General features: G+C 34.4%; 2 protein-coding genes across 3 annotated transcripts in view; one reads left to right on the plus strand and one right to left on the minus strand.

Annotated features, from left to right (window-relative positions):
* The window catches only part of LOC123524838 (uncharacterized), a 474,072-nt gene that overhangs the window by 106,040 nt on the left and 340,308 nt on the right, over positions 1-27,724 (plus strand). The window lies entirely within an intron of this gene.
* Positions 365-27,593, minus strand: LOC123525798 (uncharacterized). The gene is made up of 12 exons (XM_053539685.1): positions 27,553-27,593; positions 19,761-19,777; positions 19,328-19,591; positions 18,801-19,079; positions 15,867-16,420; positions 15,195-15,368; positions 12,196-12,312; positions 11,471-11,510; positions 5,598-5,669; positions 4,906-5,322; positions 3,793-3,910; positions 365-935 (listed from the first exon to the last, which is right to left on the minus strand). The coding sequence occupies exons 1-12, from the start codon at positions 27,591-27,593 to the stop codon at positions 365-367; spliced, it is 2,664 nt and encodes an 887-aa protein (XP_053395660.1).

The following is a 27,724-nucleotide window of genomic DNA, read 5'->3' on the forward strand; positions in this document are numbered from 1 at the left end:
AATCGTGATTAAGCTGTTTCATGTTTTGTCTTTATAATAGGATCGAATTCACTGAGCAATATACTTTGGATCAAGACTGCATTAGCTACAAGTAAAACAATTTTAACATGTTTCCTGCTTTTTAGCTGTTTATGCTTCTGATATCTTAGTTAGGGATCGACAAATCATGTCAAATATATGCCATTTTAAAATGATTTTACACTTTAACTCATCTAACGAAATCCATGCAGCAAAGCATGAGTCTTTTGCAAAAATGATATATGCTCGTAAGTGTCATTAAGGTTTAGCCACCATAGGGTTTGTTATGCAAACATTTATGAGAAGTTCCATGGAAGTTTTGAAACTAACATGTGAATACTTATTATCATATCTGTCGTGAATGCTGCATCTGAAAGACTGTTACATAGTTACTCATGTAACACGAAACTATTAGTCTACAGTTTTGCCTATCATAGCATAACGATTCTGGTAATTCTAAACCATCTGACGGACAAACAACATTTCCCAGATCTTTTTCACCTCTGTAATCAACCTGGAACACAACGTTTGATTTGTCCAGTACAAGTACAGTGCCATCACCAACAACGCACGCATCTCTGGCAAAATCATGACCATAGTTCAAAGCGAACAATTGATTTCCGTTTTTATCTATTGTTATAATACTCCCTGAAAGAGCTGTAATATAAAGTCTCTCGCCATCATCACTAACAGCAATACCATACATAATTTCAAATTCTTTCAAACAACGGTTGCAGTACAGCATTTTTTTCTGTTGAAGAACTTTATTATAAGTATATACTGTGTTACGATCTGTGACATAGAGAGTATCACCATGAACAGCCAGTGCGTAGCATTCATGGTCAAGCTTAACTGTATGCTCAAGCTTCATTTTACCCGATATATTCACAAACTGAATATTGCCGACCGGCCCTTCACTGACAACAGCAATACCTTTATCGATATAACACACGCCATATGGGGGACCAGGTAGGTCACAGTGGCTGACAGCATTGTACGAGGTGTCCAGTTTTTAAAGCCTTCTTTTACTAAAATCAGTCAGGAGAAATTTACCATTAGGAAGCAAACGGACACTTTTTATTCCACATACACTTTTGTCATTGTCGTCTTTGTTAATCAAAATATTTTTTATCTTCACATTGTAATTTCCCATCTTACTCTTGATTGCAAGACTTTGTTTCTGTATACTGTTTACCGACGTTTTTGATACAAATTGTACTAGTCCAAAACATGTTCTGGAAGTATTAGAATAATGGGGTTACAAATGTAAAGGTATAATATACAGGAAGTCGTTCCGCACTCGGTATTTGTACATATTCACATTTTTTTTTGTTATAGTAATAGCATTCATTATTAAAGTATATTATTACCAATATTATCATTAATATAATAATTATCTATTATTAATATAAAATTTATATAGTTTCCAGCGCAAACACGTTTAAAATTGCTATACAGTTGACATTCAAAAGAAGAAAACAAACGAACACAGACCTGAAACCAAACAAGGCAAACATATTGAGATATAAAGCATTAAAGACAAAATCAATTTGATAGCTTACGGAATACGTTAACAGAATATTAAAAGCAGCCAGTGTCTGTCTTAAATCTGGTTAGGATTTACGTAGTCCGGCAGCATTGTGGATTAAACTCCGCGTGCCATAATTACCGTTCGAATATTTGCATAATTAATGACAAGGCGTTTTTATTTTAGCTTCTGTGACCAGTCTATATACACTTTATATAGAATGTGGGAATTACCGTGAAGAACATTGTCGGTGTGGGTCAGACTTTTGTGCTGTATTTAATGGGTAGATAATGGAGTTCCTTTATTACAGGGATACATAACTACAGCGAGGCGTCCTAGCTGATTTGTGGAATGTCATGTTTTGAAACGTACTGAAACGTCCGGGAAATCTACCTCGTTTAGTGTTTGCTAACTACATTTTATTAACAGAACTTTCTGTAATTGCAGTTCCGCAAGGTAAACACGGTTCCGAACGTCACAGCAGATATACAAATTAGGTACATTTGTAAACACACAGTGCATACCATAAAATGTGGAATAACTTCTTCCGGCACAATCTTTTAACTGAAAGAAATAAGAACAGGGGCCGACAATGGGAGGACGGGGGTATGGGGGTTACAATGGGGATGATTGGTACTCAAATAAAATATTAAGAAACTGAACTGAAGGTAAAGACAATGCAGGGGCTGATGTGGGTGCAAAATACTAATATTAAGATACATTATCAAGAAATTGAACTAAAAGTTAAAATAAAAGGCAGAAGAGGAGCGGGGGTATGGGAGGGGATATTAGGAGCCGTGTGAGCGATGTGGATGAGGGATGCTAAGATAAATATTTAGAGTAAAAATACAGGGGCGTGGAGGATACTAGGCGGGGGAGCTGTAGATGAAGGGATATTAAGATGCACTAACAAGAACCTAAACTGAAATTTAACACATATAAATACACTAAGGTATCCCTGTGAACTTGACCTGTGAGTTACTGTCCCAATATCAAAATGGGATCTTTCTGAAGTAGATTTAAATCCCTGTGTAAAGTTTGAAAGCCTTAGGTATTATACTTTCTGACTAAGAGCTTGGTAACGAAAACATTACCAGAAATTTTACTAGGTCCCTTTGAGCATGACATTTGGGCCACTGACCACAAACTCGATAAAAATCGTCCTCAAGTGGTACTTAGTCATTGTGTAAAGTTAAAGCTGGGTTGATAGATAAACAAGGCGGTTGGTAACACCGATGGATGCTTCCCGAAAGTACTGCAGTCACGGACGTTGTGTTAAGAAGAAATGTACCTGTGAGGTGGGAATAGCCCCTGACAAGGTTTTCAAAAAGGGAAATAATTCAAAAATGGGACCACCTAGAGTTATGTTTTTGTCATTGCACTCCCTCTCTATGACCTCTATGAATATTCAAAGTATCAAGTCAATACCTTACATAGTATTCAAGTTATGCCCAGGTCAAAGTTTTCAAAAAAGGAAGATAATTAAAAAATGTGACCACCTAGAGTTATTGTACCTTATCACTGCACTCCCTCTCACTGACTTCTATAAATCATATAAACATGGTATTCAAGTTATGTCTCGGAGGTTTTCAAAAAAGGGAGATAATTAAAAAATGGTACAACCTAGAGTTATGGTTCCTTGCCAATGCACTCACTCTCACTGACCTCTATCAATACTTAAAGTATCAAGTCAGTATCTTACACAATATTCGAGTTATGTCCCGGACAATGTTTTCAAAAAGGGAGAAAATTAAAAAATGGGACCACCTAGAGTTATGGTTCTTTGTCATTCACTTCCTCTTAATGAGCTCTATCATTGTTTACAGTTACAACTTGGTATCTTCAGTACTTTCTGAGTTGTCTTCCGTACAAGTAGTGTGACGGACGGACATACGGACGGACGGACAAGGTTTCGACTATATGCTTCCCATTTCGAAGAGTACAAAGGGTCTTTTATAGCTTGAACATCCTTATAGAGGGACTTCTATTATAAACTGAAGGGAATTTGTTGATAAAATTTACAAAAAGCAAAAAGGTTAGAAGTCGACAGAGTAGCAATGTCATACCCCATAGACATCTTATTTTGTAGTTGGATATATTTAAGTTCTGCATGTTGATATAACGGTAGTAATACACACTAAGTCTTGTAACAAAGCGTAATAAATGATTTGCTCGGACGACTGCTGCTACTGTTTAACCACATTAAAGTAGTACAAAGCAATACTTATGTAACGAAACATTGTTACCTATGGTCTGAATCCTTACAAGTCGAGCAAAAGCACTTGTCATGGTCAGAACAATACCACGTGCACTGCACACCTTGGTGGTTATCACAAGTGAGGGAACCAGTTGAAGAACGATTGTCTGGAAAATGAAAGGGAACCTCAACTTAAAACCTTTATCAACATCAATAAGAAAAACCAAAATGAAGTTAATATATTTTGCATGGCACCAGGTACGTAACTGATGCTTACAAAATAGGACATCCGTATTTGGAACATTTGCCTAGATTTGGATCTCGCGTATGAATATCTAAAATTACAAGGATAAATATCTAAGGTAAATTTAGTTCGAATAATGGATGAACAATTAAATCCTTTCAAATGCAAAGAAACTGTTATGTTTGAAAATATATAGACAAGCATGATACAGATAAATAAGGCAGACCCTATATTAAGACGCATGTGTGTAATGTACAGGAATTTGCTAGCATAACGTTTGTATGTCATGTAAGTTTATTAGTTGATAAGAATTGTCAGCGAGTATTTACACATTTTCTTTTACATTTCCGTCTTTGACCATCAGCTGACAAAATTGATTAGAATATGAATGATGAATTTTTACTTAATGCTATATAACGCGTTTTTTGAGATTTCATACTTATTTCTATCAAATTACGGCTTTCATGAAAAGACATAATTTTGTTTCTCTTCTTTTACATTCATTTACTATTGACGCATAGAACACACTCAAACAAAATAAAAACAAACTCGATTTCATTGAGTCTGTTAAGCACCAACTTAAGCGGAATTCTACTGTAGTAAAAATGAATGAAGTCCATGATCCCGAAGAACTAGAAAATATAACAACACTTGCGTCCAAGTATGGGGAGACATAGTGCGGGGAGACTTTTTACAGCCACCGTACGGCACTTAAATACTGCTATTGTGATAGTTAATAGAATGTCCAATAATCCTTTGGTTGCAATCAAGCAAATAATAGCAGACTCGGTTTAATTCCGTTCATGTGTGTTTAATGGTCAATTTGATGAAAACAACCACGGTATTATCATACATAACTTTACCGAAAGCAAGTTTTTCAAACACAGTATCGTCTGATCACTCACACTGTATACTTACGTAAACGTTTCCTGGTGTTTTCCAAACTTGCTGATGAACAGCTTGCTAATACGTCATATGTCTTTATCCGTTCCTGCGTCTCTAATTTTTTCCTTAGCTCTATGGTTTCTTTCTGAAACTCGCTTCCATTGATCAAGTTAAGAAACTCTTCAATAGCCTGACAAGTAAAGCAGTAGATTTTGATGTCGACTGACGACTCGACGTCAAACACGTCAGCAATCTCACAGTCTTTAATGTTGGTTATGTAACCAAGAAGGCAATAAACCGATTGATCAATAGATTTGGTAGGCTGCTCTGGACTGTTTATGTAGTTAGCAACATAATCTTTCATGCTCTCGAATATACGTTGTCTCCCCTCCGCAACTGTCTCTCCAGTTGATCCAACAACTCGGATATGCAATTCGAGTTCGAATGGCACTAAAGACGAAACAATCATTTACTTAGAATAGTTATGTTAATTATGGTGAGGTATTTTCAGTAAATACGTCTTGATTTAGAACTCATAGCGAAACATAAAACACATTCCTTCGTTAAGTGGTTTCAACTCTTAACTATTGTAAAACGTCATATACTAAATTTTCTCACATTTTTACATTTTAACGCTATAATGTTTAAACAATTAGTGTCTTTGTATCAAATCTGAAAAGAAAATTTGATTTGCAGTAAGTAGAATTAATCATTTTTTATTATACCTTTTTCTGACTTTGCACTTTGTATCTGTGTTGACCTAAAATCACGCATCAACTGAAATTCCTCCTGTTTCTCTGAAACATATTTGATATATCATGTGATTCCAAATTTTACACGGAATGATCTATGCACCTGCTGTAGAGTGAACATAAGCTCAAGTTGTCAAACTAAAAATTTCAAAACGTTTGATGAAACAGAAAATCAGACATTATACAAGAGGGTAATGTAATTACACCAATACACCTGATCATAAATGTATTACAGTTTTCAAGGTGAATACATATCAGAGACAAGAGTTGCCATGGTCTGTGAAATAAAATGACTCAAACATTTTTGTATTAACATAGAGAGTCGGCTACTGGATGATGTTGTAATGGGATCTGTAGTAATTACTAAAGAAGGAATCACGTTAATGGTACGAAGGCATAATAACGCAGATGCTGAAGTACATTTTTGGTTGCGGGTTTATCCCGCTACCAAAGTTAAAGTGTATTTCTGACAATCATAGCATCTTTATCTGATTCCGAATCACATCCAAAGGATGGTCATGTGCTACACAAAATAGTCCCATTCATGAACAATGCGGATGAATTATCAATGAACAAGCAGTTCTTATTCAGCCTGTATCCACAGGCATTGACCATTTAGATTATATAAGATCTATCAATGATAAGGTATTCCAGCCCATGGTTACATCACAAGCTGGGTCAGGCAGAGTTCATCTTAGATATGAGGCACATTAAATTTGTATTTGTTTCTCATTCATGTATATTCATAGACTAGCATTTAAACAGAAAATAAATCTACAAAAACCCCGCAACCATCAGACATTTCAAGACTTTGATTTTATAAAAGGTATTAAACATCGCTCTATACTCATTTTAAAACCTTTTTGGAACCGTCCAATACGAAAAACTATATTGGATGGTCACTTTATAATATGAGATTATTTAACAGTGTTGAGTACAATACTGAATTCTATTGGACGAGTACACAGCAGTAATAATCCATCAAACAAAAATTCACGCATTTTAACCGACAAACAACAACACACATTTTAAAATACGTTCTTCTCTGATTTATAATACATACGTTAATTTTCCAACATTTACTCCCAGTGCTAAAATAATCGAAAACAACTTTTCATGAAATTTTTAACCGAAACCATAATCATCGGATAGGAAATGTTCTAACAAAGAAATTAAGTGCTTACACTGTCATGTTTCGTTCAAAATTAAGAAAGTTATCGCATTTTAAATTTTTTACTGCTGCCGCTATGTACAAGGAAAGTAATGCCTCTAAAGAGTTGTCCCATCCAATATGAAAAAATATGGATATTTTGAAATCGAGTTCAATATGAAATAAATATGGAGTTTGTGGACTGTAGACTTCGGACATTGCTATATATATTTAAGAAAATGTGGATGCATTTTAAATCACATAGTACAATATTCGTTTCTATTGTATTGTCATGCGATAGAAAGAAAAGCTTCCAATTGGTTGAAAATATATAGGTGTGAAATAAAGTTAACATACGATGTATAGGAAATGAATTCAGGATGAAAGCAGATGAGTTTTTTGGGGGCGACAGAAATACATGTGTCCCCATGTAACTTATTTTGAATACATTTTTCTTCGAACTATGTATGAATAAATGAAGGGTATTAACTCGGTAAAAAAGTAAAGACGTAAAGATGGACTATTGGGTGATTATGAACCTGAGCAACATGTGCTCACTACATCTAACAAGCAAACACCCCCTTTATGCAAAACAAATATTGACTGTTCTTGTATTCATGTTTTATTCTACTATTTTACATACATGTATCGGTATTATATATAATTGACCAGTTTTTCCCTAGACAAGCAAGTCAGATTTCATTAAAGAAAACATTTTCATCAGTTTTCTTGCGTATTAAGTAAATAATAATACCTCTTGAGTATGTTTTATATCATTTGACTTACCAACTTAATTTTCAATCCCTGGTGACTCAGTATTGAATCTGTCCGACAATTGATTAAAACCAACATTCTTCAGGCAAGTTTCATCAAGACTGACCAAAAATTACATCGATTAAATTTGTTAAACAAATAATTGCATGTACATGACACACATTCTATCACTTTAACATTCCATGCTAGTTTGGTAAAAAAAACCTCTTTGAATTGGTTAGGACAATATTGACCTGATGAAATGAAGTTAGATGGACTAACTGAAAAAATTAATATACATCATATGTTATGTAATATATAACTGCTTTTATTAAATCTGTCACATTGTCTGATTTTTAACCCTTATTTAGGTAGTTCTGCACGTTTGATAACCCGGAAGTAATGGCGTAACGTCAATGATCCGAAAAATGTAGAATAACGCCTGCATTCGGCGTACGGCAATGAAAATCATTAATGGCAACAGATGGCTAAATTTATTACAGCGGCAATGTTACTATCTTTCTAAAGTTAAAACAAGATATGAAAACATCTAAGACGTTAAATTTTTCCAAAAAATATCTTAAAATCAGCTCGAAATGCGCCGATCTTTTTCATCACTGGCAAATGTCTCGAACACAAGAAATCCGACTTATACAATTTATTTCACCATATCATAGGCCATATGTTTATGTAAGACTGGGAGAAGTTTCATTAAAATCTTTATTGTAGAAAAAATATCTATTCGCAAAATGTTTTCAAAATTGTGATTTTCCCATAGACTCCTATTATGAAAACTTGTGTAGGAACGAATTTTTTCTAACGTTAAGATTTTTTTCATACTCTGTGAGCTTGAAGAACATTAGTTTCCAAGACAAACAAGAGAAGAAAAAACACAGGTCATCGAACTCGTTTTAATTTTATAGGGCATTTTCTTCACCCACTGTTTAAACATTTCTGAAATTTTGTAAAATTGAAAAAAAAAATGGTGTTACTTTATAAACATAATATCCCACTTAATGTTAAAGAGATTTCAGGTCTTACAGGTTAATATGAATACAAGGTGATGTCAGTATTATATAAGCATAAATGTCACTAACAAATCTTTTTCATGTTTACATGTTGGCATAATTACCCCACCCACTTTATTTGAAAAACGTATTTAGATCTACAAAACAAATTCTGACGTTAAGATTTTCAAAATATTTTGCAGCTTTAATGACACACAAACATGCTTAAAAATGGAAAGAGAAAAAAGTGGGGTCACCGTGCATTTAAGAGATATATTAAGAGAAAACTGTTAAAAACTGGTGAATTTTGATATTTTTTGTTCTTTTTGTTTTAATTTATATTTTCTAGGTAGTATAAAGTGCTGTCTTGAAAACTTTTATTTCAATTATAGCTTATCATTATATATATCAGTCAGGAAAATATCAAAACCAAACCTGATCTACTGAAACTAGAAGATGCTTTTGTAGAAAAGCGCATGTCTCCCCCAATGCATAGTCATATAGGCAGGAAGTCAATAGGGGACAGGAGCAAAAGTCTAAGAGACACTGATGGCTGGCTGCAATAGGAATCATCTATTTGGCATGTCCAATCATTCCACAAAGTTTCAACATTCTGGGCTAAGTGGTTCTCAAGTTATGAATTGGAAACTGTTTTCCATGTTCAAGCTCCTGTGACCTTGACCGTTGATCGGGTAATCCCAAAATCAGTAGGGGTCATCTACTCTGCATGTCCAATCATCCTATATAGTTTCAACATTCTGGGTCAAGTGGTTCTCAATTTATTGATTGAAAAGAATTTTCTATGTTCAGCCCCCTGTGACCTTGAATTTTGATGGTTTGACCACAAAAACAGTAGGGGTCATCTACTCTGTAACTTCTATCACCCTATGAAATTTGAAGGTACTAGGTCAACTGGTTCTCAAGTTATTGACTGGAATGGATTTCCATGTTCTGTTTGTTGCAACCTTGACCTTTTATAGAGTGACCCCCAAAACGATAGGAGTCATCTCCTCTGTAAGTCTTATCACCCTATGAAGTTTCAACATTATGGGTCAATGGTCCTCAAGTAACTAAATGGAAATAGATTTCCATGTTCTGTTTGCTGCGACATTGACCTTTAATAAAGTGACCCCAAATTCAATAGGGGTCATCTATTCTGCATGTCCAGTCATCCTATGGAGTTTCAAAATTCTGGGTCAAGTAGTTCTCAAGTTACTGACCGGAAATGTATTTCCATGTTCAGGCCCCTGTCACATTGACCTTTAATAGAGTGATCCCAAAATCAATAGGGGTCATCTACTATGCATATCCAATCATCCTATGAAGTTTAAACATTCTGGGTCAAGTGGTTCTCAAGTTATTGATCGGAAATATTTTTTCATGATCAGGCCCCTGTGACCTTGACCTTTAACGAAGTGACCCCAAAATCAATAGGGGTCATCTACTCTGCATGATCAATCATCGCATGAAGTTTCAACATTCTGGATCAAGTGGTTCTCAAGTTATTGATCCGAAATGGTTTTACATGTTTAGGCCCCTGTGACCTTGACCTTTAACGGAGTGACCCCAAAATCAATAGAGGTCATCTACTCTGCATGTCCAATATCCTATGAAGTTTCAACATTCTGGGCCAAGTTATTGATCGGAATTGGGTTTCCATGTTCAGGCCCCTGTGACCTTGACCTTCAACGGAGTGACCCCAAAATCAATAGGGGCCATCTACTCTGCATGATCAATCATTCTGCTAAGTTTCAACATTCTGCATCAATTGGTTCTCAATTTATTGATCGGAAATGGTGTTCCATGTTCAGGCCCCTGTGACCTTGAACTTTGACGGAGTGACCCCAAATAGGGGTCGTCTACTCCATAAGCCCTGCCACTCTATGAAGTTTGAAGGTTCTAGGTGTGTGACGTACGGACGGACAGGCAGGGCAACAACAATATGTCAATTTTAAATATCCTGAAAAAAAAAAAACGCTCGTACATCCTTAAGTAAAAAAATCATATCAGTCTAGCAAAAAAAAAAAAATCAAAAAAAAAAATCGAACACACGACCCTATCCTTTTTATTTGCCAAATTTTCTAAGATTTCTAAGTATATTTTGAAGTTCAAAAAGTCGATCAATTTGAGTATGAATAAAAAATGAAATTTATTCCAGGTTTACGCTAGATATTCAATAACAGTTGCTATAAAACTAAACTATTACTTTCTAAGGTTTTGATGAAATATTTGCGCGCTTACAATCTGAAGAAGAAAGATTACAAAAAAATTATTTTTTAAGTCGGAAGTTGTGAATGATGAGCCGCAGAACTTATTTTTACAACCGAATTGCTTATAAAACAATTACATTTTATGATACATTTTACAAAATGGAATAAAATTAAATCTTACCTAGTGATGTAAACATTTCCCTTCTGATATTATATTATTACGTTTATTGCACGCTAGTATCGGTATAATAATGCTATGTCGAGCGTGGCGGTTTTAAGCATAAGATTGGCGGATGAATATAAATTGTTTTAATAAAAATGCAGAGTTATCACTAACGGCAGATTTTTATGACTTAACTGTCAAATCAAAATTTATACTTAATGATATATTATTTGTGAATTCCATTTAGCGATTAAAATATCAAAAAAACCTGTTATGTTTTAACTGCATTTATGAGGTGAACACTTTGATGTTTGAGACATTCCAATAGAACAACATGGCGACTGTGCTATGTTGTCCGGTCCAGTGAAAGAACTACTTGAAAATTGGGCTAAAGCAAGGAGTGTCAAAAGCTTTCAGCGTTAGCCAACTCAAAACTGGTAGTAGGCAATACAACAATCTTGTTACTAGCTTGTAAATTTCAGGAAACGTTCCAGTGAGTAGACCATGTGTTCATTCTATATGTGTTTAGTTGTTAAGGTTTGAATACCAGATTTTATACATACTTTTCAATTGATCATCCAACAGCTGAAGCTTAATACGATTCTGAAAAAAAAAAAGAATGTTGGCAATAAATATAGAGAAACATTCTAAAGGTTTGCTTTTTATATATTTATGCACGAGCATTTTTGTGTTTTACATGCCATACCTTTTTGTTTCCATTACGTGTGTTAGAGATTCACCTGGAGGGGATTACTTTTGTTTACACTGTCCCGTGTCTTTGGAACATGGTGGGGGTTAGAGTGAGGTTGGGTGCGCACCATAAACCGGTTTAAGCTCCCCAGTGGTGTTTTTGCCACTGACCGTTCCAAGGCGGTGCCCCACTGTGTTCCTTTGTTTACTCGTTTTGTCCTCGTGTGTTGGCTTTGTGTGTGCGCGCGCGCGCGCGCGTGTGTGTGTGTGTGTGTGTGTTTGTGTGTGCACGTCTGTGTGCTGTAGGTTTCGTTTTGGGGAGGCTGCGATTTTGGTACGTGGCATTCCCTGTTTGATATTTGTCTTTGTTTTTGATTACATATCAGTTCTCAATCGGCCAGCAATTTCGATCTTTAACAGCACAAAATCTCTTTCCTACATATAAAGTATTTAGGAAAAGTTAAGTTCCTTACTTGTCACAAATATTATGGAACGAAATATGATACTTTTCAATTAAACTGAAAGTGGGAGTGTCAAAATATTTTTAGTGATCACAATTTGAAAAAAACATCCGGAAAGTCCATATTACTTTTTATACCTGTTTCTCTGCTTCTTCAACTTTTTCTGCTAATTCATTCATAGCGTGCTGTTGTAGGCCTTCAATTTGCTTTTGAAGATCTTCAGAAACATGTATATCAATCTGGAGGTTCTGTAACTGTACGAAATAAACATTGCAACAGCTTCATTAGACAAAGTTTGATTCATTTACTCAGCATGGAAACCTTTTGAAACATCAATGACCACATATTCTTGACAAACATAGAATTTATTTACATTTATTTACGGACATAAAAGAAATTAACCAATATTAACAAGGAGACAATGATGGTCGTCTACCGACCATCGGAATGTTTTGTTGTAGGTTGCATAATTATTGATATGGCATTAATCTGAATAGAATATTCATATAAATATAAATATAAACTTTCCATTTATGTTGGTATATCTACCTGGTAGTAACGGGTTAAACCTTTTTTTAAGAAGAAGTAGAAATAACTTACCGCGTGAAACTTACACAGCTATTTGACAAGATCATGTAGTTTTTAGCCTTTTGACGCCTATACATTCCTTTCATATCAATATTAGAACATTGGGTACATATATATGTTATGCGCAGTATGAGAACACGGACCGATCTAGAATTGCCCTGCGCGTTTTCAGAATTCCATTATGTTCTACAATGTTGGAATTCTGAAAACGCGCAGGTCAATTTTAGAGTAAATATCGCAGATGTATGGACTGTGTAAAATCGGATTTTTTAGTCAAACACTTGAATTTCGCTTTACAACTGGATTTCATTTCCATTAGTTGTATACTGAACTTGTGACTATTGTTTAAGTTAGCTGGTTGTTGTATGTAGCTTATTTATTATCCATCTATGTTTATTGGACCATATGATTATATATATTTTGATTTGTGACACATCCTAAGATCATTAAATTTACTAATACCTTTGGTTATTGTTGTTTCTGGGTAGTGGTTTTTTTTAAGTCAGAATCAACTGGTTGGTATTTTTCCCCTGGGAAGAAGTCAAACGGTTTTTTTCCGGGACTGACCGTTACACCGGTACAATTCTACAATTGTCGGACATTATTGGAATTCTTAAAATGCACAGGACAATTCTAGAACGGTCCATATTCTCAGAACACCGCTTAAAATATGGCCGCTAGTGGCTAAACTCAGTTTGATACATGAGAGATGTTTGAAATGAAATGCAACCAATTTCTTATTTGTTCATCAAGAATTGGAACACAGCTGTAAAGGTATGTTTGGTACAAATTTTAAATGAAAACGCGATCAGGATATTTCGTAGGAACAAATTCTGGAATGAAGAAACAGTCGTAATTAAACGATCTGACATGAAAACTACTGATTCTTTTCGTCTTAAGATTGTAAGTAGTGAAAATTGAGGCTAGTATACGTAAACTGATTTTTTTTTTGAAATCGACATTAATACGAAATGTCTAGTTACCTTACGTTATGTTTACACTGATGAGCTATTCACGGCGAAACTAGTTTGTGACTTTTCTATTAAAATTTAAGAAAATCTAAGAGAGCGTGTGAAGTCATTTTACAGTTTTACGATATATATATATAGTAGTGAGAATTTATACGAACTAAATCACCACCACAATATACCAGACCAATTACGGCAAAGCGCCTAACAGTACAAACGAATACGCACATGCCACAGCAAGTTCACTAACCCAATAAGATTAGTTTCGGTGCTGATTTATATAAAAGCCCGAATTGTACTACACATTCTTACTGGTTCAACATTTGCATATATATACTCAAATCTTTGTTTTCATGTCTCATAAATCAGCAGTGACATTTTAGTCTTTTTAACTGATTGGGACCAGAGAAGCTATATTTTCTCTCTCTGAAAGTTAACTGGATCTCAAGGATACATTGAATATATATATATATAGATAATTTGCATTAAGGGATATACTTATATTCAGAAAAGTTGACTTTCCCATACGTGAGATCCGCTAGGATACAAGTTCGCATTATAAATTATTATACAGTAGAGAGAATTTATACGAACTAAATCACCACCACAATATACCAGACCAATTACGGCAAAGTGCCTAGCAGTAAAAACGAACACGCACATGCCACAGCAAGTCCACTAACCCAATAAGATTAGTTTCGGTGCTGCTTTATGTACGAGCCCGAATTGTACTACACATTCTTACTGGTTCAACATTTGCATATATATACCCAAATCTCTGTTTTCATGTCTCATAAATCAGCAGTGACATTTTAGTCTTTTTAACTGATTGGGACCAGAGAAGCTATATTTTCTCTCTCTGAAAGTTAACTGGATCTCAAGGATACATTGAATATATATATAGATAATTTGCATTAAGGGATATAATTAAATTCAGAACAGCTGACTTTCCCATACGTGAGATCCGCTAGGATACAAGTTCGCATTATAAATTATTATACAGTAGAGAGAATTTATATACATATAGCTTAAGTACTGAGAAGTTTCTGACGAAGAAACGAGAAATCGTTTAATAAAATATAAACAAGAATATTTTTATCAAAATGTGCATAGTTTGGAAACTAGAGACTAAATTGCATTGGTTTTCTAACACCGCTCTTATATTTGACAGATCAAATAGCCGGAAGCTATTTAAGTCACTAAAAGATATAATTGAAAAACTAACCACACTCTAAGCTATAAGTCTAATTACTTCATGCCTAGCAGCGCATTTGAAGTGAAGCGATTACTCTTTGTGTTAAATGATCACATTTGCTATATGACTTTCGCTGTGGTTTCAACAGCTGTTTGGAAACTTTCCATTTATTTTGGTATCAATTGAAATAACACTCATAATAACACAAATGCTACATTCTCTCCATAATACGCAAAATTCACAATTCAAAATACGTTTGAACAACATGCTCAGATAACGGAATGTCCACCACTGTGCGAAACTGATGTATACAATGAAAGATATAAGAATAGGTTATGCTGTATTTAAGCATCTTCACTTTTTATAGCAAAAATGATAACACTACCTCATTCAAAGTTTCAATTGCCTTTTGAACACCTGGCTGACAAGAAAGTGGAGTCCCTCCATTAATATCTTTGATCTCCAGGACGTCTTTGAACAGGTCAATATAATCACTTAGTTCACCTTCAGACAACTCATAATTCGCGCTGTGAAGAATGTAATTGCGTACATCCCTTGCCTGTATTGTCAAATAGAAATAAACAATTGGACGATCATAAAATATAATAAAACATCAGAAATCACTTTACAATGCCACATTACACCACATCTTTAATATCATAGAAACACTAAGCAATCTTTTTCTCTTGGAAAAGTATTGCGCATAAAGTACGTTAAAATCCATCAGGAGAGAAAGTATCCCTATAATGAGCATTAAACGTTTTTAAAAAAAACATACAATTGGTCTCTTATACGTATGATTCATGCATATTATGATGTTCTACACTTAAATTGTCTGGTGCACTACATTTTCAACGCGCTTTAAAATACTATGTCACGAGAAAGTTGTTGGCATGATTAGACCAAAATTAATCTTTCCAACTTCGCCATTTATGCATATAATTGCCTTATAAATGCATAAACAAAATAGAAATCGGTAAATTAATATGAAATGCTGAATCTACGGGTTTAATTTCCGTTATGACAAAATGTGTTTCATATTAAAGTTAATACTTACCTGTTTAAATAGATCTGTCTCACCATTTATTTCAACACTACCAAGACTTCTTTCAAAAAATGTGTTGTTGATGAATAAGGTCAGTAATCCTGCACAATCAATCTCTTTCGCTGACTTTTTGTCTTTGTAGCCAGTAGTACTGATGTAACATGTAGCTACACTCCAAGGATCACTGCCCCATTTGTGTATGTCCGTGTTCGCCATCAATGGACAGAAAAATCGATGGTCAAAAAATATATTATCATAAAAAGTACTACAAAAACCTCCATTAGGACAAGGCAGCCTCTTATCTGGTTTCTTCGAACATAGACAATTGGATTTCTTTGGACAATGTTCTTGTTTGTGTGACGGGAGGAGTAGTTTTGTTGTACAGCGTGTGCATTTATTTCCAGTACCCGAAAGGCGTGTTAGAAATTCTGAGTGATGCTTCCCAACAGCAATATCAGAAAACCCCTCTAGGCCAATTTTCAAATATTTAAGTCCAAGTGCCCCTCTTATCCAGTTTCTGAACATATGTTCCATGAGTTGTTTTTTGTGTAATAGATTGAGGTTGCCTGAAATATAAATTACATTTACACATTAAGCAAAAGGTTGTTGTATATAGTAAGTTAAAAGGCAAAGTTAATTAATTGCAGTCTTAGGATGTAGGCATATATTTCAATTTCATACCTAAGTCTACAATCTGTGTGTCGTATCTGAAACAAATTGCACACCAGATAATAAACATATTCAGAGTGCTCAAGACGGCAGTGTATGAAATAATGGGTGTCATCAGAAGATTATTTTGTTTTCCCGTAAGGTTAGTCTGTCCAGACTTACAAGGATTGAATACAGAAATTGCCCACATTTACGGAATCAACTTATATTACCTAAAGTATATCTGACCAAATGCGTGAAAATGTTGTTCTAACACATTTTGAATATTCGTCAATGAATTCATACTATAGTATATATTTCCTGTGGATAACAATCATAGCAGGGATATCATTTCCTTTCCATTACGGTTGCATTTTTAGCACGTAGTAAACGGAAACATTCCTAGTTCTACTCGTCAAAATACGTGCAAATTAGAAAGTAAAGTCCTTGAGTTATTTAGTGTTTGAAGATATTTTATATGAGGATGAAAAAAGCGGTACATAAGCTTGGTTCAACATTTTAATCCATCAGTAAATTGGGTAACAGTGTAACAGAGCTGGTATAGATGGGAATCAGTAAGCGTTCCAAAAAATGACCTACTGCGGCATCACCTACTGTTATTACCACTATTGCTCATATAATCCTAAAAATCAGTTTACCGATATAAGAACATGTCAGCAGAATAAGGAGTCTCTCGCGAAACGTTTGTGTATTGTTCTAAAAATTTGAGCAAAGCTGCGATAAAATGAAGGGTTATCAGCTCAATACTGCGTAATAAACAAAGAAAGGACAAGTTCCTGAATTATTTGTTTTATCAGATTGAATGAAAATTGAACTAAATGTTTGATGATCACATTCAGACAGCATATAATCATTTACCCGTAACAGCTATAATCTATGTTGGTATCAGATTTACTTTGCTGTTTAACATAATTTGTACAATGATAGTCGCTTTTCCAGGTCAAATAACACTGTATTATCAACAAGAGGGCCATGAAGGTCCTGTATCGCTCACCTGACCTATTGACCTAAAGATCATCAAGATTAACATTCTGACCAAATTTCGTTAAGATATGGTCATAAATGTGGCCTCTAAAGTGTTAACTAGCTTTTCCTTTGATTTGACCCGGTGACCTAGTTTTTGACCAGACATTACCCAGATTCAAACTTGACCTAAAGATCACCAAGATTAACATTCTGATTAAGTTTCGTGAAGATACAGTCATAAATGTGGCCTCTACAGTGTAAACTGGCTTTTCCTTCGATTTGACCTGGTGACCTAGTTTTTAATCCTACATAACCCAGATTCAAACTGACCTTGTGATCATCAAGATTAACAATCTGACCAAATCTGAATTTTTTCTTTACATTATTCCATTTCATACTTCTTGTTTGTTTCCCTTTTTTCTTGCTATATAGTGCATTCAAAATTATAATATTGTATAAATATCTGTAAATGATGTATTGATGTATTGATGTACTTACGAAATAAACGGGCCTTAAACGTGGTTCAAAAAAAAAAAAAAAAAAAGTGGGAATAATTCATGAAAAAATGGAATAAAAACAAACAAACAATCTGACCAAGTTTCATGAAGATACAGTACTAAATCTGGCCTCTACAGTGTTAACAAGCTTTTCCTTTGATTTGACCTGGTGACCTAGTTTTTGACCCTGGATAACCCAATATCGAAATCGTCCAAGACTTTATTGAGGGTAACATTCTGACCAAGTTTCATTAAGATTGGGCCAAAAATTTGAGCTCTAGAGTGTTAACAAGCTTTTCCTTCGATTTTACCTGGTGCCTTGTTTTTGATCCCAGATGACCCAATATCGAACTCATCCAAGATTTTATTAAGAGTAAAATTCTGACCAAGTTTCATTAAGATTGGGCCAAAATTGTGACCTCTAGAGTGTTAACAAGCTTTTCCTTTGATTTGACCTGGTGACCTAGTTTTTAACACCAGATGACCCAATATCGAACTCGTCCAAGATTTTATTGAGGATTCTGACTAAGTTTCATTAAGTTTGGGCCAAAATTGTGACTTCTAGAGTGTTAACAGTCAAATTATTGACGACAAACAACTGACGACTGACGACGGACGGACGACGGAAGACGACGGACGACGGACATAGGGCGATCACTAAAGCTCACCTTTGAGCACTTTGTGCTCAGCTGAGCTAAAAATAAGTTAAATATTGATCAGACACATCTGACATATCAATTCTGTAAAGTACTGTGGTTTCCAATGTACAAAATGTACATCATTATTGACTCAGAGTCTCCATGTATAAATTTACCTTTAATTATCAGTTTTGCACTTGATGTTGCATTACCAAAGTCAACTGTGTAATCACCCTCATCCTCAAACTTTGCATTTCGAATAGTCAGTTTGTGTTCTAGGTCTTGTACCGAGCAAACATGCCTATTACATGTTTTAATTACTTGGCCGTTATGTCGCCAGACAGCCTTATTCGTACGTAGGTTGACCTCACAAATTAATACGATATCCATACTTTCTCTGACGTCTGCTTCTACTGTAGCTACATGTAAATCCACGGTTATCTTTAACGGTTTCTCTGTTTTGATAAATAACAATATTATATAAGTAAAAATCAAATATCTTTGTGTAAAATTATGTAATAAATGGAAACAAGGAATATAATATTATATAAATGTCCTTGTTTTAATACAATTTCAAATGTCTCAAAAATAAATGTCACAAAGCACTACTACGTTAATATATACTTAGGTACATTGTATTCAATTAGACACAAGGTTCATGTTCAGTATAAGCTTCGTGTAACTTTACCAGAATTTTGTATACCTGAAACTTGTAGGAAAGCCGTTGTTGATGTATTTCCACAAATGCAAGCATAATTTCCACTATCTATCAACTTTGCGCGAGAAATTGCCAACCAGTGGGTACATTTCTTTGTAAGAAACATTAAGGTGTCTGTTTCGTCTACAGGTTGGCCATCACGTAGCCATTTGACTGCTTTCTCAGACACGTTAAGTTTACATGTAAGAATGGCTGATTCATCGATATAGACATATGTGTTCTGAAGTTTTTCTGTAAATACTGGATTATCTGAAATTCGAAATACTTCAAAATTTAATCAGATGTTGCCTGATCAAAAACGTACATGTTCGTTAGTTCTGTACAAATAACTTCAAAATTATCCATTTCTATTTCAATAATTCATACACGTATTTAAAATGATAAATATTTTATTATGTTTTCCTATTGTATTTTTTACCGTTTGGTTTGAAACATCTGAAACACATGAAATTTCAATATGTTAGCAAATAACATAGATTTCAATATGTTACCCTAAACATAGAGCTTTTAATCTTAGTTTAGATGTCAAGTGTTTAATTTTACTAAAGTCTTGATATGTTTGTTCATGCGACAAACTGACTGTTAAATGTATATTAAACGTATGGGTGAACTAGTGTTTGGAATAAGACAAGATGTTCACATTAATTACAAGAAATACCTTATGACAAATGCAAGTGAGGCGTATCAATTCTAGCCAAAATAACATTAAAAAGCTTTATGCTTAATTTTGGGCAATACAATTATTTCAGTAATTTTGGTAATTTACGCACTTACGCCAAATGATGACCATCCCATATCGTGTCAAGGATAAGTTCTTTCATTTGTTGTTATATTCTCTTGTCTTTTGGGAGCATGGAATATATTCAATTTTACTTATATAGAATAACGCTAATACAGTAATTTTAGGATACATTGGAAACATCTAAACAGAGTTGCAGTTATATCGACAGACTACGGTGTAGGACAATCGTAACTTTTTATTGAATCCTAAACAGCGATGCACGATGGTACGATGACGAAAACGCGATGGTGCGATAGCACGATGATTAAACAACGATGGTACGATGGTGAAAACGCGATGGCGCGATGGTACGATGGTGAAATGTCGATGTAATATCTCGTTTTCATCATCGTACCATCGCGTTTTCATCATCGTGCCATCGTACCATCGCATTTTCATCATCGTGCCATCGTGCCATCGCATTTTCACCATTGTGCCATCGCGTTTTCACCATCGTACCATCGCGTTATCACCATATCATCGCGTTTTCACCATCGTACCATCGCGTTATCAACATCGTACCATCGCGTTATTAGATTGGATTTAAATTTGACCTGGAGAGGATTTGGAATATTTTTTTTACATATTATTGGATTTTACGGCTCTTAAACATGTTTGAAGGTATTTGTATTGTTACTTAATTTCATGAATAAAATTTTGTTATTGTTAATAGTTGCTGGTTTGTCTTTCTGTTACTTTTCTTTACTGTAATTTACAAGAAATTGTTACCCTCTGACGTAACAATACGCTAATATATATATATATACAAAGAAACGTCAAAAAGCTCACGTCATCACAAAGAAGACGTCAATTAGCTAACGTCATCACAGCAAGTCTATCACAAGAGAACATTGATCATATTGTTCCGATGTTGTAATGCCTTGATGATGTTATTTGCTAAACGGCACAGTAACTTTTTTTTTTGCTGCTAAATAGTTTTATAAATTAAACCATACTAGGTCTTCGTGTATAATAGGTGGATATGTATTGTTTTCTCACGTCTTTGTAAGAGTCACATATAAGAACAAAGTGGAACTCGTCTTCTAGGTCGTTCTTTTGACAAAGTTCACATTTACGTTGTTAGGAGGTTTATTTCGGTGCCTTCCCAGTTCAATATTTAGTCTATGCGACGACAAACGTAGTTTTGATAAGGCGTGTCTGTGTTTACTATTGTTTATAGCACTAGTAGTCCGACAGTTCAAAGTTTGGTTGGATCTTACGAAACAGCGGTACCGAGCCAGAAGCTCGAACACTTTCTCTCCATTGTGAGACGTAAATGTCTGTTAGACGTTATTTAAATAATGATAAAACATTTTAACATTTATGACAGAGTCATGGTCAGCTATTAACGAGAATTTTCAAGAATTCTCTCCCTTAATTATTGACTGTGTTAAATCAATTCCCTTCATATTGGATTGTCTCCCTTACATTAGCTAAAGTCGTGTCATTCAGGACCCAAGTCAGTAATACTTTGTCATGGATTTTGCATTGATCTAAAATTTTGCTTTGGGTTATACATGGAAATTAAGGTCGCATGTTACTCCATAGAAAGCTACAAAACATGTAGCCAGTTTTTATAAATCATGTTGTTTATAGATTCATATAGAAATATTATTCTTGTAAAGATATAAAAACATTTCTGTAAAAAAAACATTATGTCAGCTTATGATATTGTGTTGTCATGTAACAGAAAATGATTACATTAAACAAATTCTTTTCTTTTCTTTTGAAACTTTGAATGTCGCTAAACATTGAAATCTGAGAATTATTTCATAAACGAGCTTTCCCATAAAAACATGAATAATAGTTTTTCCTCGAGGAAAACGAAACTTGTGTGAAGACACATGTATTCCGCTTTTGTTTGAATGTTCTTGTCCATATAATATAACGGTACTTTTGTTTATCTTTCATGCCTAGAAGTTTACTCTTTAAAACATGATAAAATAAAGTAATAAACTAAACAATACTGTATTTGACAGGCAGTGGCAAAAAAAAAACAACAAAAAAAAAACAAAAAAACGAGCAATTTAACAATCTTAGAAAACACACATGTTAGTAACACGAACACACATGTTTTATTAACTGGCCTTGATCCTAGGTTTTCCATAGAAAACAAGGAAAGAAAGAATCTATTAATTATGAATCAAGTTTCTGATTTTTCTTATCAGCATTGGTGTATGTGTATCATTAAGATCCGAACTCATTTTTTTTTTAAATTAGCTCTGATTCACCCTGTCTACTTATCTATAGTGTCTAAGTTACTTATGGCCAGTTTTTCAACTATTAAGTAATGACTTAAGCTCTGACTTAAGCCGTGTCGGGTATATTTACAACGATTTAGTCAGCACGTGAATAACGGGGCTCGACAAAGGTTAAACCTTCAATTGGATTTTTCTACTTTGAGCGGTGTCAGCAATGGCTTATCTTTCTATTGTTATTTTAAACCTGGGGCATAGGTGGTTTAAGAAAAGATGCAGGCGGAATATTTAGACATGGAATTAAATTTCCAGTATGAAGTTAAAGCAGAAATGTTGAGGAGGGAGGGAATGATACAGGACTGAGCAAACCCTTCCGTTATGTACGGCGATTTGGACTTTTGGACATATTTTTTCTCAGTGAAGCTAGTATTATATAGGTTTTACCTTATATAGAAGAAAAACTTAAACCAACGCCGACGCTAGGGCGAGTGCAAAAGCTCTATTTTTTATTCGAAAAGTCGAGCTAAAAATGTAACACATTCAACTCTTCCATTTTAACTTTGCTAAATTCGCTACGTTTGTACACGTTTCAAAATATACGTGCAAGCATAAATATATAAGTGCATGTAATTAATTATAAATACATGTAACGCACAAATATGTAGGTGAATATATATATAAAAGTTCATGGATACGCACGTCTGTATATATACGTCTCCTTTCAATGACGTGTGGATTTTGAAATTCATGCATTTGCAAGTGTCATTTGAGTACCTATACTATTGATTTAAATTTACAAATGCATTCCTAATTACAAGTGCATATTACACGTGTTTTGTACATGAAAGGTGGAACATTTAGGAATAATGAAAACAATAAGACAATGAGCAAACATAGGAATGCTTATAGTCTTACCTTGAAATAAATTCACCTTTTTTCACAGCAATTTTTTTTTTCATTCATTAGACGGGCGCTAGTGCTTTTGTGTTTTAATTGGCCAGTTTTTCAACTCTAGCACTAAGAAAGGCTCAAATCAGTATTAGTTAAGCTATCGCTCAACCTTGTTTTCTAACGGATTTTTGCTAATACTCGGCGGGTATTTTTGCGATGTATTAGCTAAGCCTTGGTCACACACTATGAAGATGTAGATACAGTCATCGGACCGTTTCGCTGTACGTTTTCATAGATAAAACGTGTTACTTTGGTGATTTACTACTTCTCATAGAAAATACAAAGACACATTAAAACACAAAAGCACTAGCGCCCGTCTAATGAATGAAAAAAAAATGCTGGGAAAAAAGGTGAATTTATTTCAAGGTAAGACTACAAGCACTCCTATGTTTGCTCATTGTCTTATTGTTTTCATTATTCCTATATGTTCCACCTTTCATGTACAAAACACGTGCGATATGCACTTGTAATTAGGAATGCATTTGTAAATTTAAATTAATAGTATAGGTACTCAAACTGCACTTGCAAATTCATGAATTTCAAAATCCACACGTCATAGAAAGGATACTTATATATGTAGACGTGCTTATCCATATATATATATGTTCAAATACATATTTTTGCGTTACATTATAATTAATTACATGCACTTATATATTTATGCTTGCTCGTATATTTTGAAACGTTTACAAACGTAGCGAATTTAGTAAAGTTAAAACTGATGAGTGGAATCTGTTACATTTTTAGCTCGACTTTTCGAATAAAAAATAGAGCTTTTGCATTCGCCCCAACGTCAGCGTCGGCGTCGCCGTTGGTTTAAGTTTTTTTTATAAAGTAGAACATCTCTAATACTAGCTTTACTGAGACGAAATCTACCCAAAAGTCCAAATCGTCATACATAACGAAAGGGTTTGCTCAGTCTCGTAACATTCCCTCCCTCCTCAACATTTCTGCTTTAACTTTAAGCTGGAAATTTAAATCCATGTCTAAATATTCCGCCTCCATCTTTTCTTAAACCACCTATGCCCCAGGTTTAAAATAACAATAGAAAGATAAGTCATTGCTGACACCGCTCAAAGTAGAAAAATCCAATCGATGGTTTAACTTTTGTCGACCCCCGTTATTCACGTGCTGACTTAAGCGTTGTAAATATATCCGACACGGCTTAAGTCGGAGCTTAAGTCTTTACTTAATAGTTGAAAAACTGGCCAACAGTGTCTTTGTATTTTCTATGAGAAGTAGTAAATCACCAAAGTAACACGTTTTATCTATGAAAACGTACAGCAAAACGGTCCGATGACTGTATCTACATCTTCATAGTGTGTGACCAAGGCTTAGCTAATACATCGCAAAAATACCCGCCGAGTATTAGTAAAAATCCGTTAGAAAACAAGGTTGAGCGATGGCTTAACTAATACTGGTTTGAGCCTTTCTTAGTGCTAGAGTTGAAAAACTGGCCATTAGTCTTGTATAAACAATGAATGTCGTACTAAAGAGATAATCCTACCGTGCAAACTCACGGAAAGCATGCTATTATAAATATTTTTTGTTGTTTTGTTTTCAAGCTTGGATTTCATTTCTAAAATAAAAATGATATTGCGCGCCTGTTAATTTCACCCTTTCTTTGCAAAGCGTGGAAACCATGCTGTGTCTTTTGTTTAAATAAATGTACACATTCTTTCCCCACTCACCAGCTTTCAAGGAGCGCCTAACTTGCAAATTACACTATTGGCCAGTTTTTCAACTATTAAGTAAAGACTTAAGCTCCGACTTAAGCCGTGTCGGATATATTTACAGCGCTAAAGTCAGCACGTGAATAACGGGGCTCGACAAAAGTTAAACCTTCGATTGGATTTTTCTACTTTGAGCGGTGTCAGCAATGGCTTATCTTTCTATTGTTATTTTAAACCTGGGACATAGGTGGTTTAAGAAAAGATGAAGGCGGAATATTTAGACATAGATTTAAATTTCCAGCATGAAGTTAAAGCAGAAATGTTGAGGAGGGAGGGAATGATACGGGACTGAGCAAACCCTTTCGTTATGTACGACGATTCGGACTTTTGGATAGATTTTGTTTCAGTAAAGCTAGTATTAGAGATGTTTTACTTTATAAAAAAAAACTTTAACCAACGGCGACGCCGACGCCGACGCTGACGCTGGGGCGAGTGCAAAAGCTCTTTTTATATTTGAAAAGTCGAGCTAAAAATGTAACAGATTCAACTCTTCAATTTTAACTTTACTAAATTCGCTACGTTTGTACACGTTTCAAAATATACGTGCAAGCATAAATATATAAGTGCATGTAATTAATTATACTTACATGTGACGCAAAATTATGTAGTTGAACATATATATATATATATATATATATATATATATATATATATATATATATATATATATGGATACGCACGTCTACATATATACGTCTCCTTTCAATGACATGTGGACTTTGAAATTCAGTGCAGTTTGAGTACCTATACTATTAATTTAAATTACAAATGCATTCCTAATTACAAGTGCATATTGCACGTGTTTTGTACATGGAAGGTGGAACATTTAGGAATAATGAAAACAATAAGACAGTGAGCAAACATAGGAATGCTTGTAGTCTTACCTTGATTTAAATTCACCTTTTCCTAGCATTTTTTTTTCATTCATTAGACGGGCGCTAGTGCTTTTATGTGTTAATGTGTCTTTGTATTTTTCTATGATTTCTATGAGAATTTCTTTTTCGAAAGTAGTAAATCACCAAAGTAACACGTTTTATGTATGTAAAAATACAGCGAAACGGTCCGATGACTGTATCTACATCTTCATAGTGTGTGACCAAGGCTTAGCTAATACATCGCAAATATACCAGCCGAGTATTAGTAAAAATCCGTTAGAAAACAAGGTTGAGCGATGGTTTAACTAATACAAGTTTAAGCCTTTCTTAGTGCTAGAGTTGAAAAACTGGCCATATTTCATAAGAAAACTTTTCTCTGGCATAGTTTTTCTCCTGTCGTCGATTGTTTCAATACACCAAAGATTTTAGCTTTCACTCAGAAAAACTGTAATTTATATTGATTCGTATTGTTCTCATAAACAGTTTGTTGAAAAATCAAAGCTCTGTTCTATTCTGTTCTGTTCATTTCCCCCCTATTTTTTGACTTTGAGAAAATTATGAACGTTATTATTTCAAAAGACTATATTGAATCGTACGTTAGTTGTTGGTATATGCAGTTCCGTAAATCGTTACATCGTTAAAACTACATCAGAACTTAAAGAAATCCACCAGTTTTTTTTATTTCTTGATACACTTTGAAGTTAAATGGAAGCAAGAAGCCTTTACCCTATTACACTTATAATTATACTACTGTATTGTTCATAAAGTCACAAATACCTACATATGTGAAAATAAATTGTCATGCTTTGGAAAATATAATTTATTTGCCTCTAAAGTAAAGAAATTGAAAAATTTAGTGATTTTCACCATATGTTCAATATAAGTGATGGTGATACTTTTTAAAGTCAATTGGAAGCAAGAAGATGTTAAGTTAGAATATATATTTTCACATCAAATTAAAGAGAAGAAATTGATGTATACTGTCATATCTGGTAAAATATTCACAAGCGCCCGTCCGCTTAGCTCAGTAGGTAGAGCGTTGGTCTACGGATCGCGGGGTCGTGAGTTCGATCCTCGGGCGGGGCGTATGTTCTCCGTGACTATTTGATAAACGACATTGTGTCTGAAATCATTAGTCCTCCACCTCTGATGATTTACGTGGGGAAGTTGGCAGTTACTTGCGGAGAACAGGTTTGTACTGGTACAGAATCCAGGAACACTGGTTAGGTTAACTGCCCGCCGTTACATGACTGAAATACTGTTGAAAAACGGCGTTAAACCCAAAACAAACAAAACAAAAATATTCACAAACCAAAACACATATTTGAAATTTATCATTGAAAATAAATTTCCTATATAATCTATTGCTCAAAGTAATATCAGCAGGGAAACCAATATTGATTATCGGATAATTTTCAAGGGGGACAACCTACTACGATAAGCCAGTCAAAAATAATAAAAGCTGGGGATGCATGATATATCCAAATGTCATTAAAACCAATCTCTTGTAGTAACATTTAAACGTTTGTTAACCATGAAGTTTTATTGTTTTCACACCTATAAAAGCATATTATTACATACAGCATATAACATACAATTGGTATTAAAGCTATTCATAAGTTTAAACCAATATTTCACAATATGGACTTTCCTATTAATAATGAGCGGATACCTTCCAGTCTCTCCGTAAAATGCAAGGCTGTTCGCAGACATCTTAACATCAAAAGTTCGTTTTAAGCTCCGAACAGTAACTGAGTATGGATGCGACATACGTGTCAAATAAATCAAATGTAATATTCAATCCATATCTTTAGTCAAACATTGCTTTAAGTGATTTTGCAGCT

Source organism: Mercenaria mercenaria, chromosome 3 (genome assembly GCF_021730395.1).
Source record: "Mercenaria mercenaria strain notata chromosome 3, MADL_Memer_1, whole genome shotgun sequence".
Lineage (NCBI taxonomy): Eukaryota > Metazoa > Mollusca > Bivalvia > Venerida > Veneridae > Mercenaria > Mercenaria mercenaria.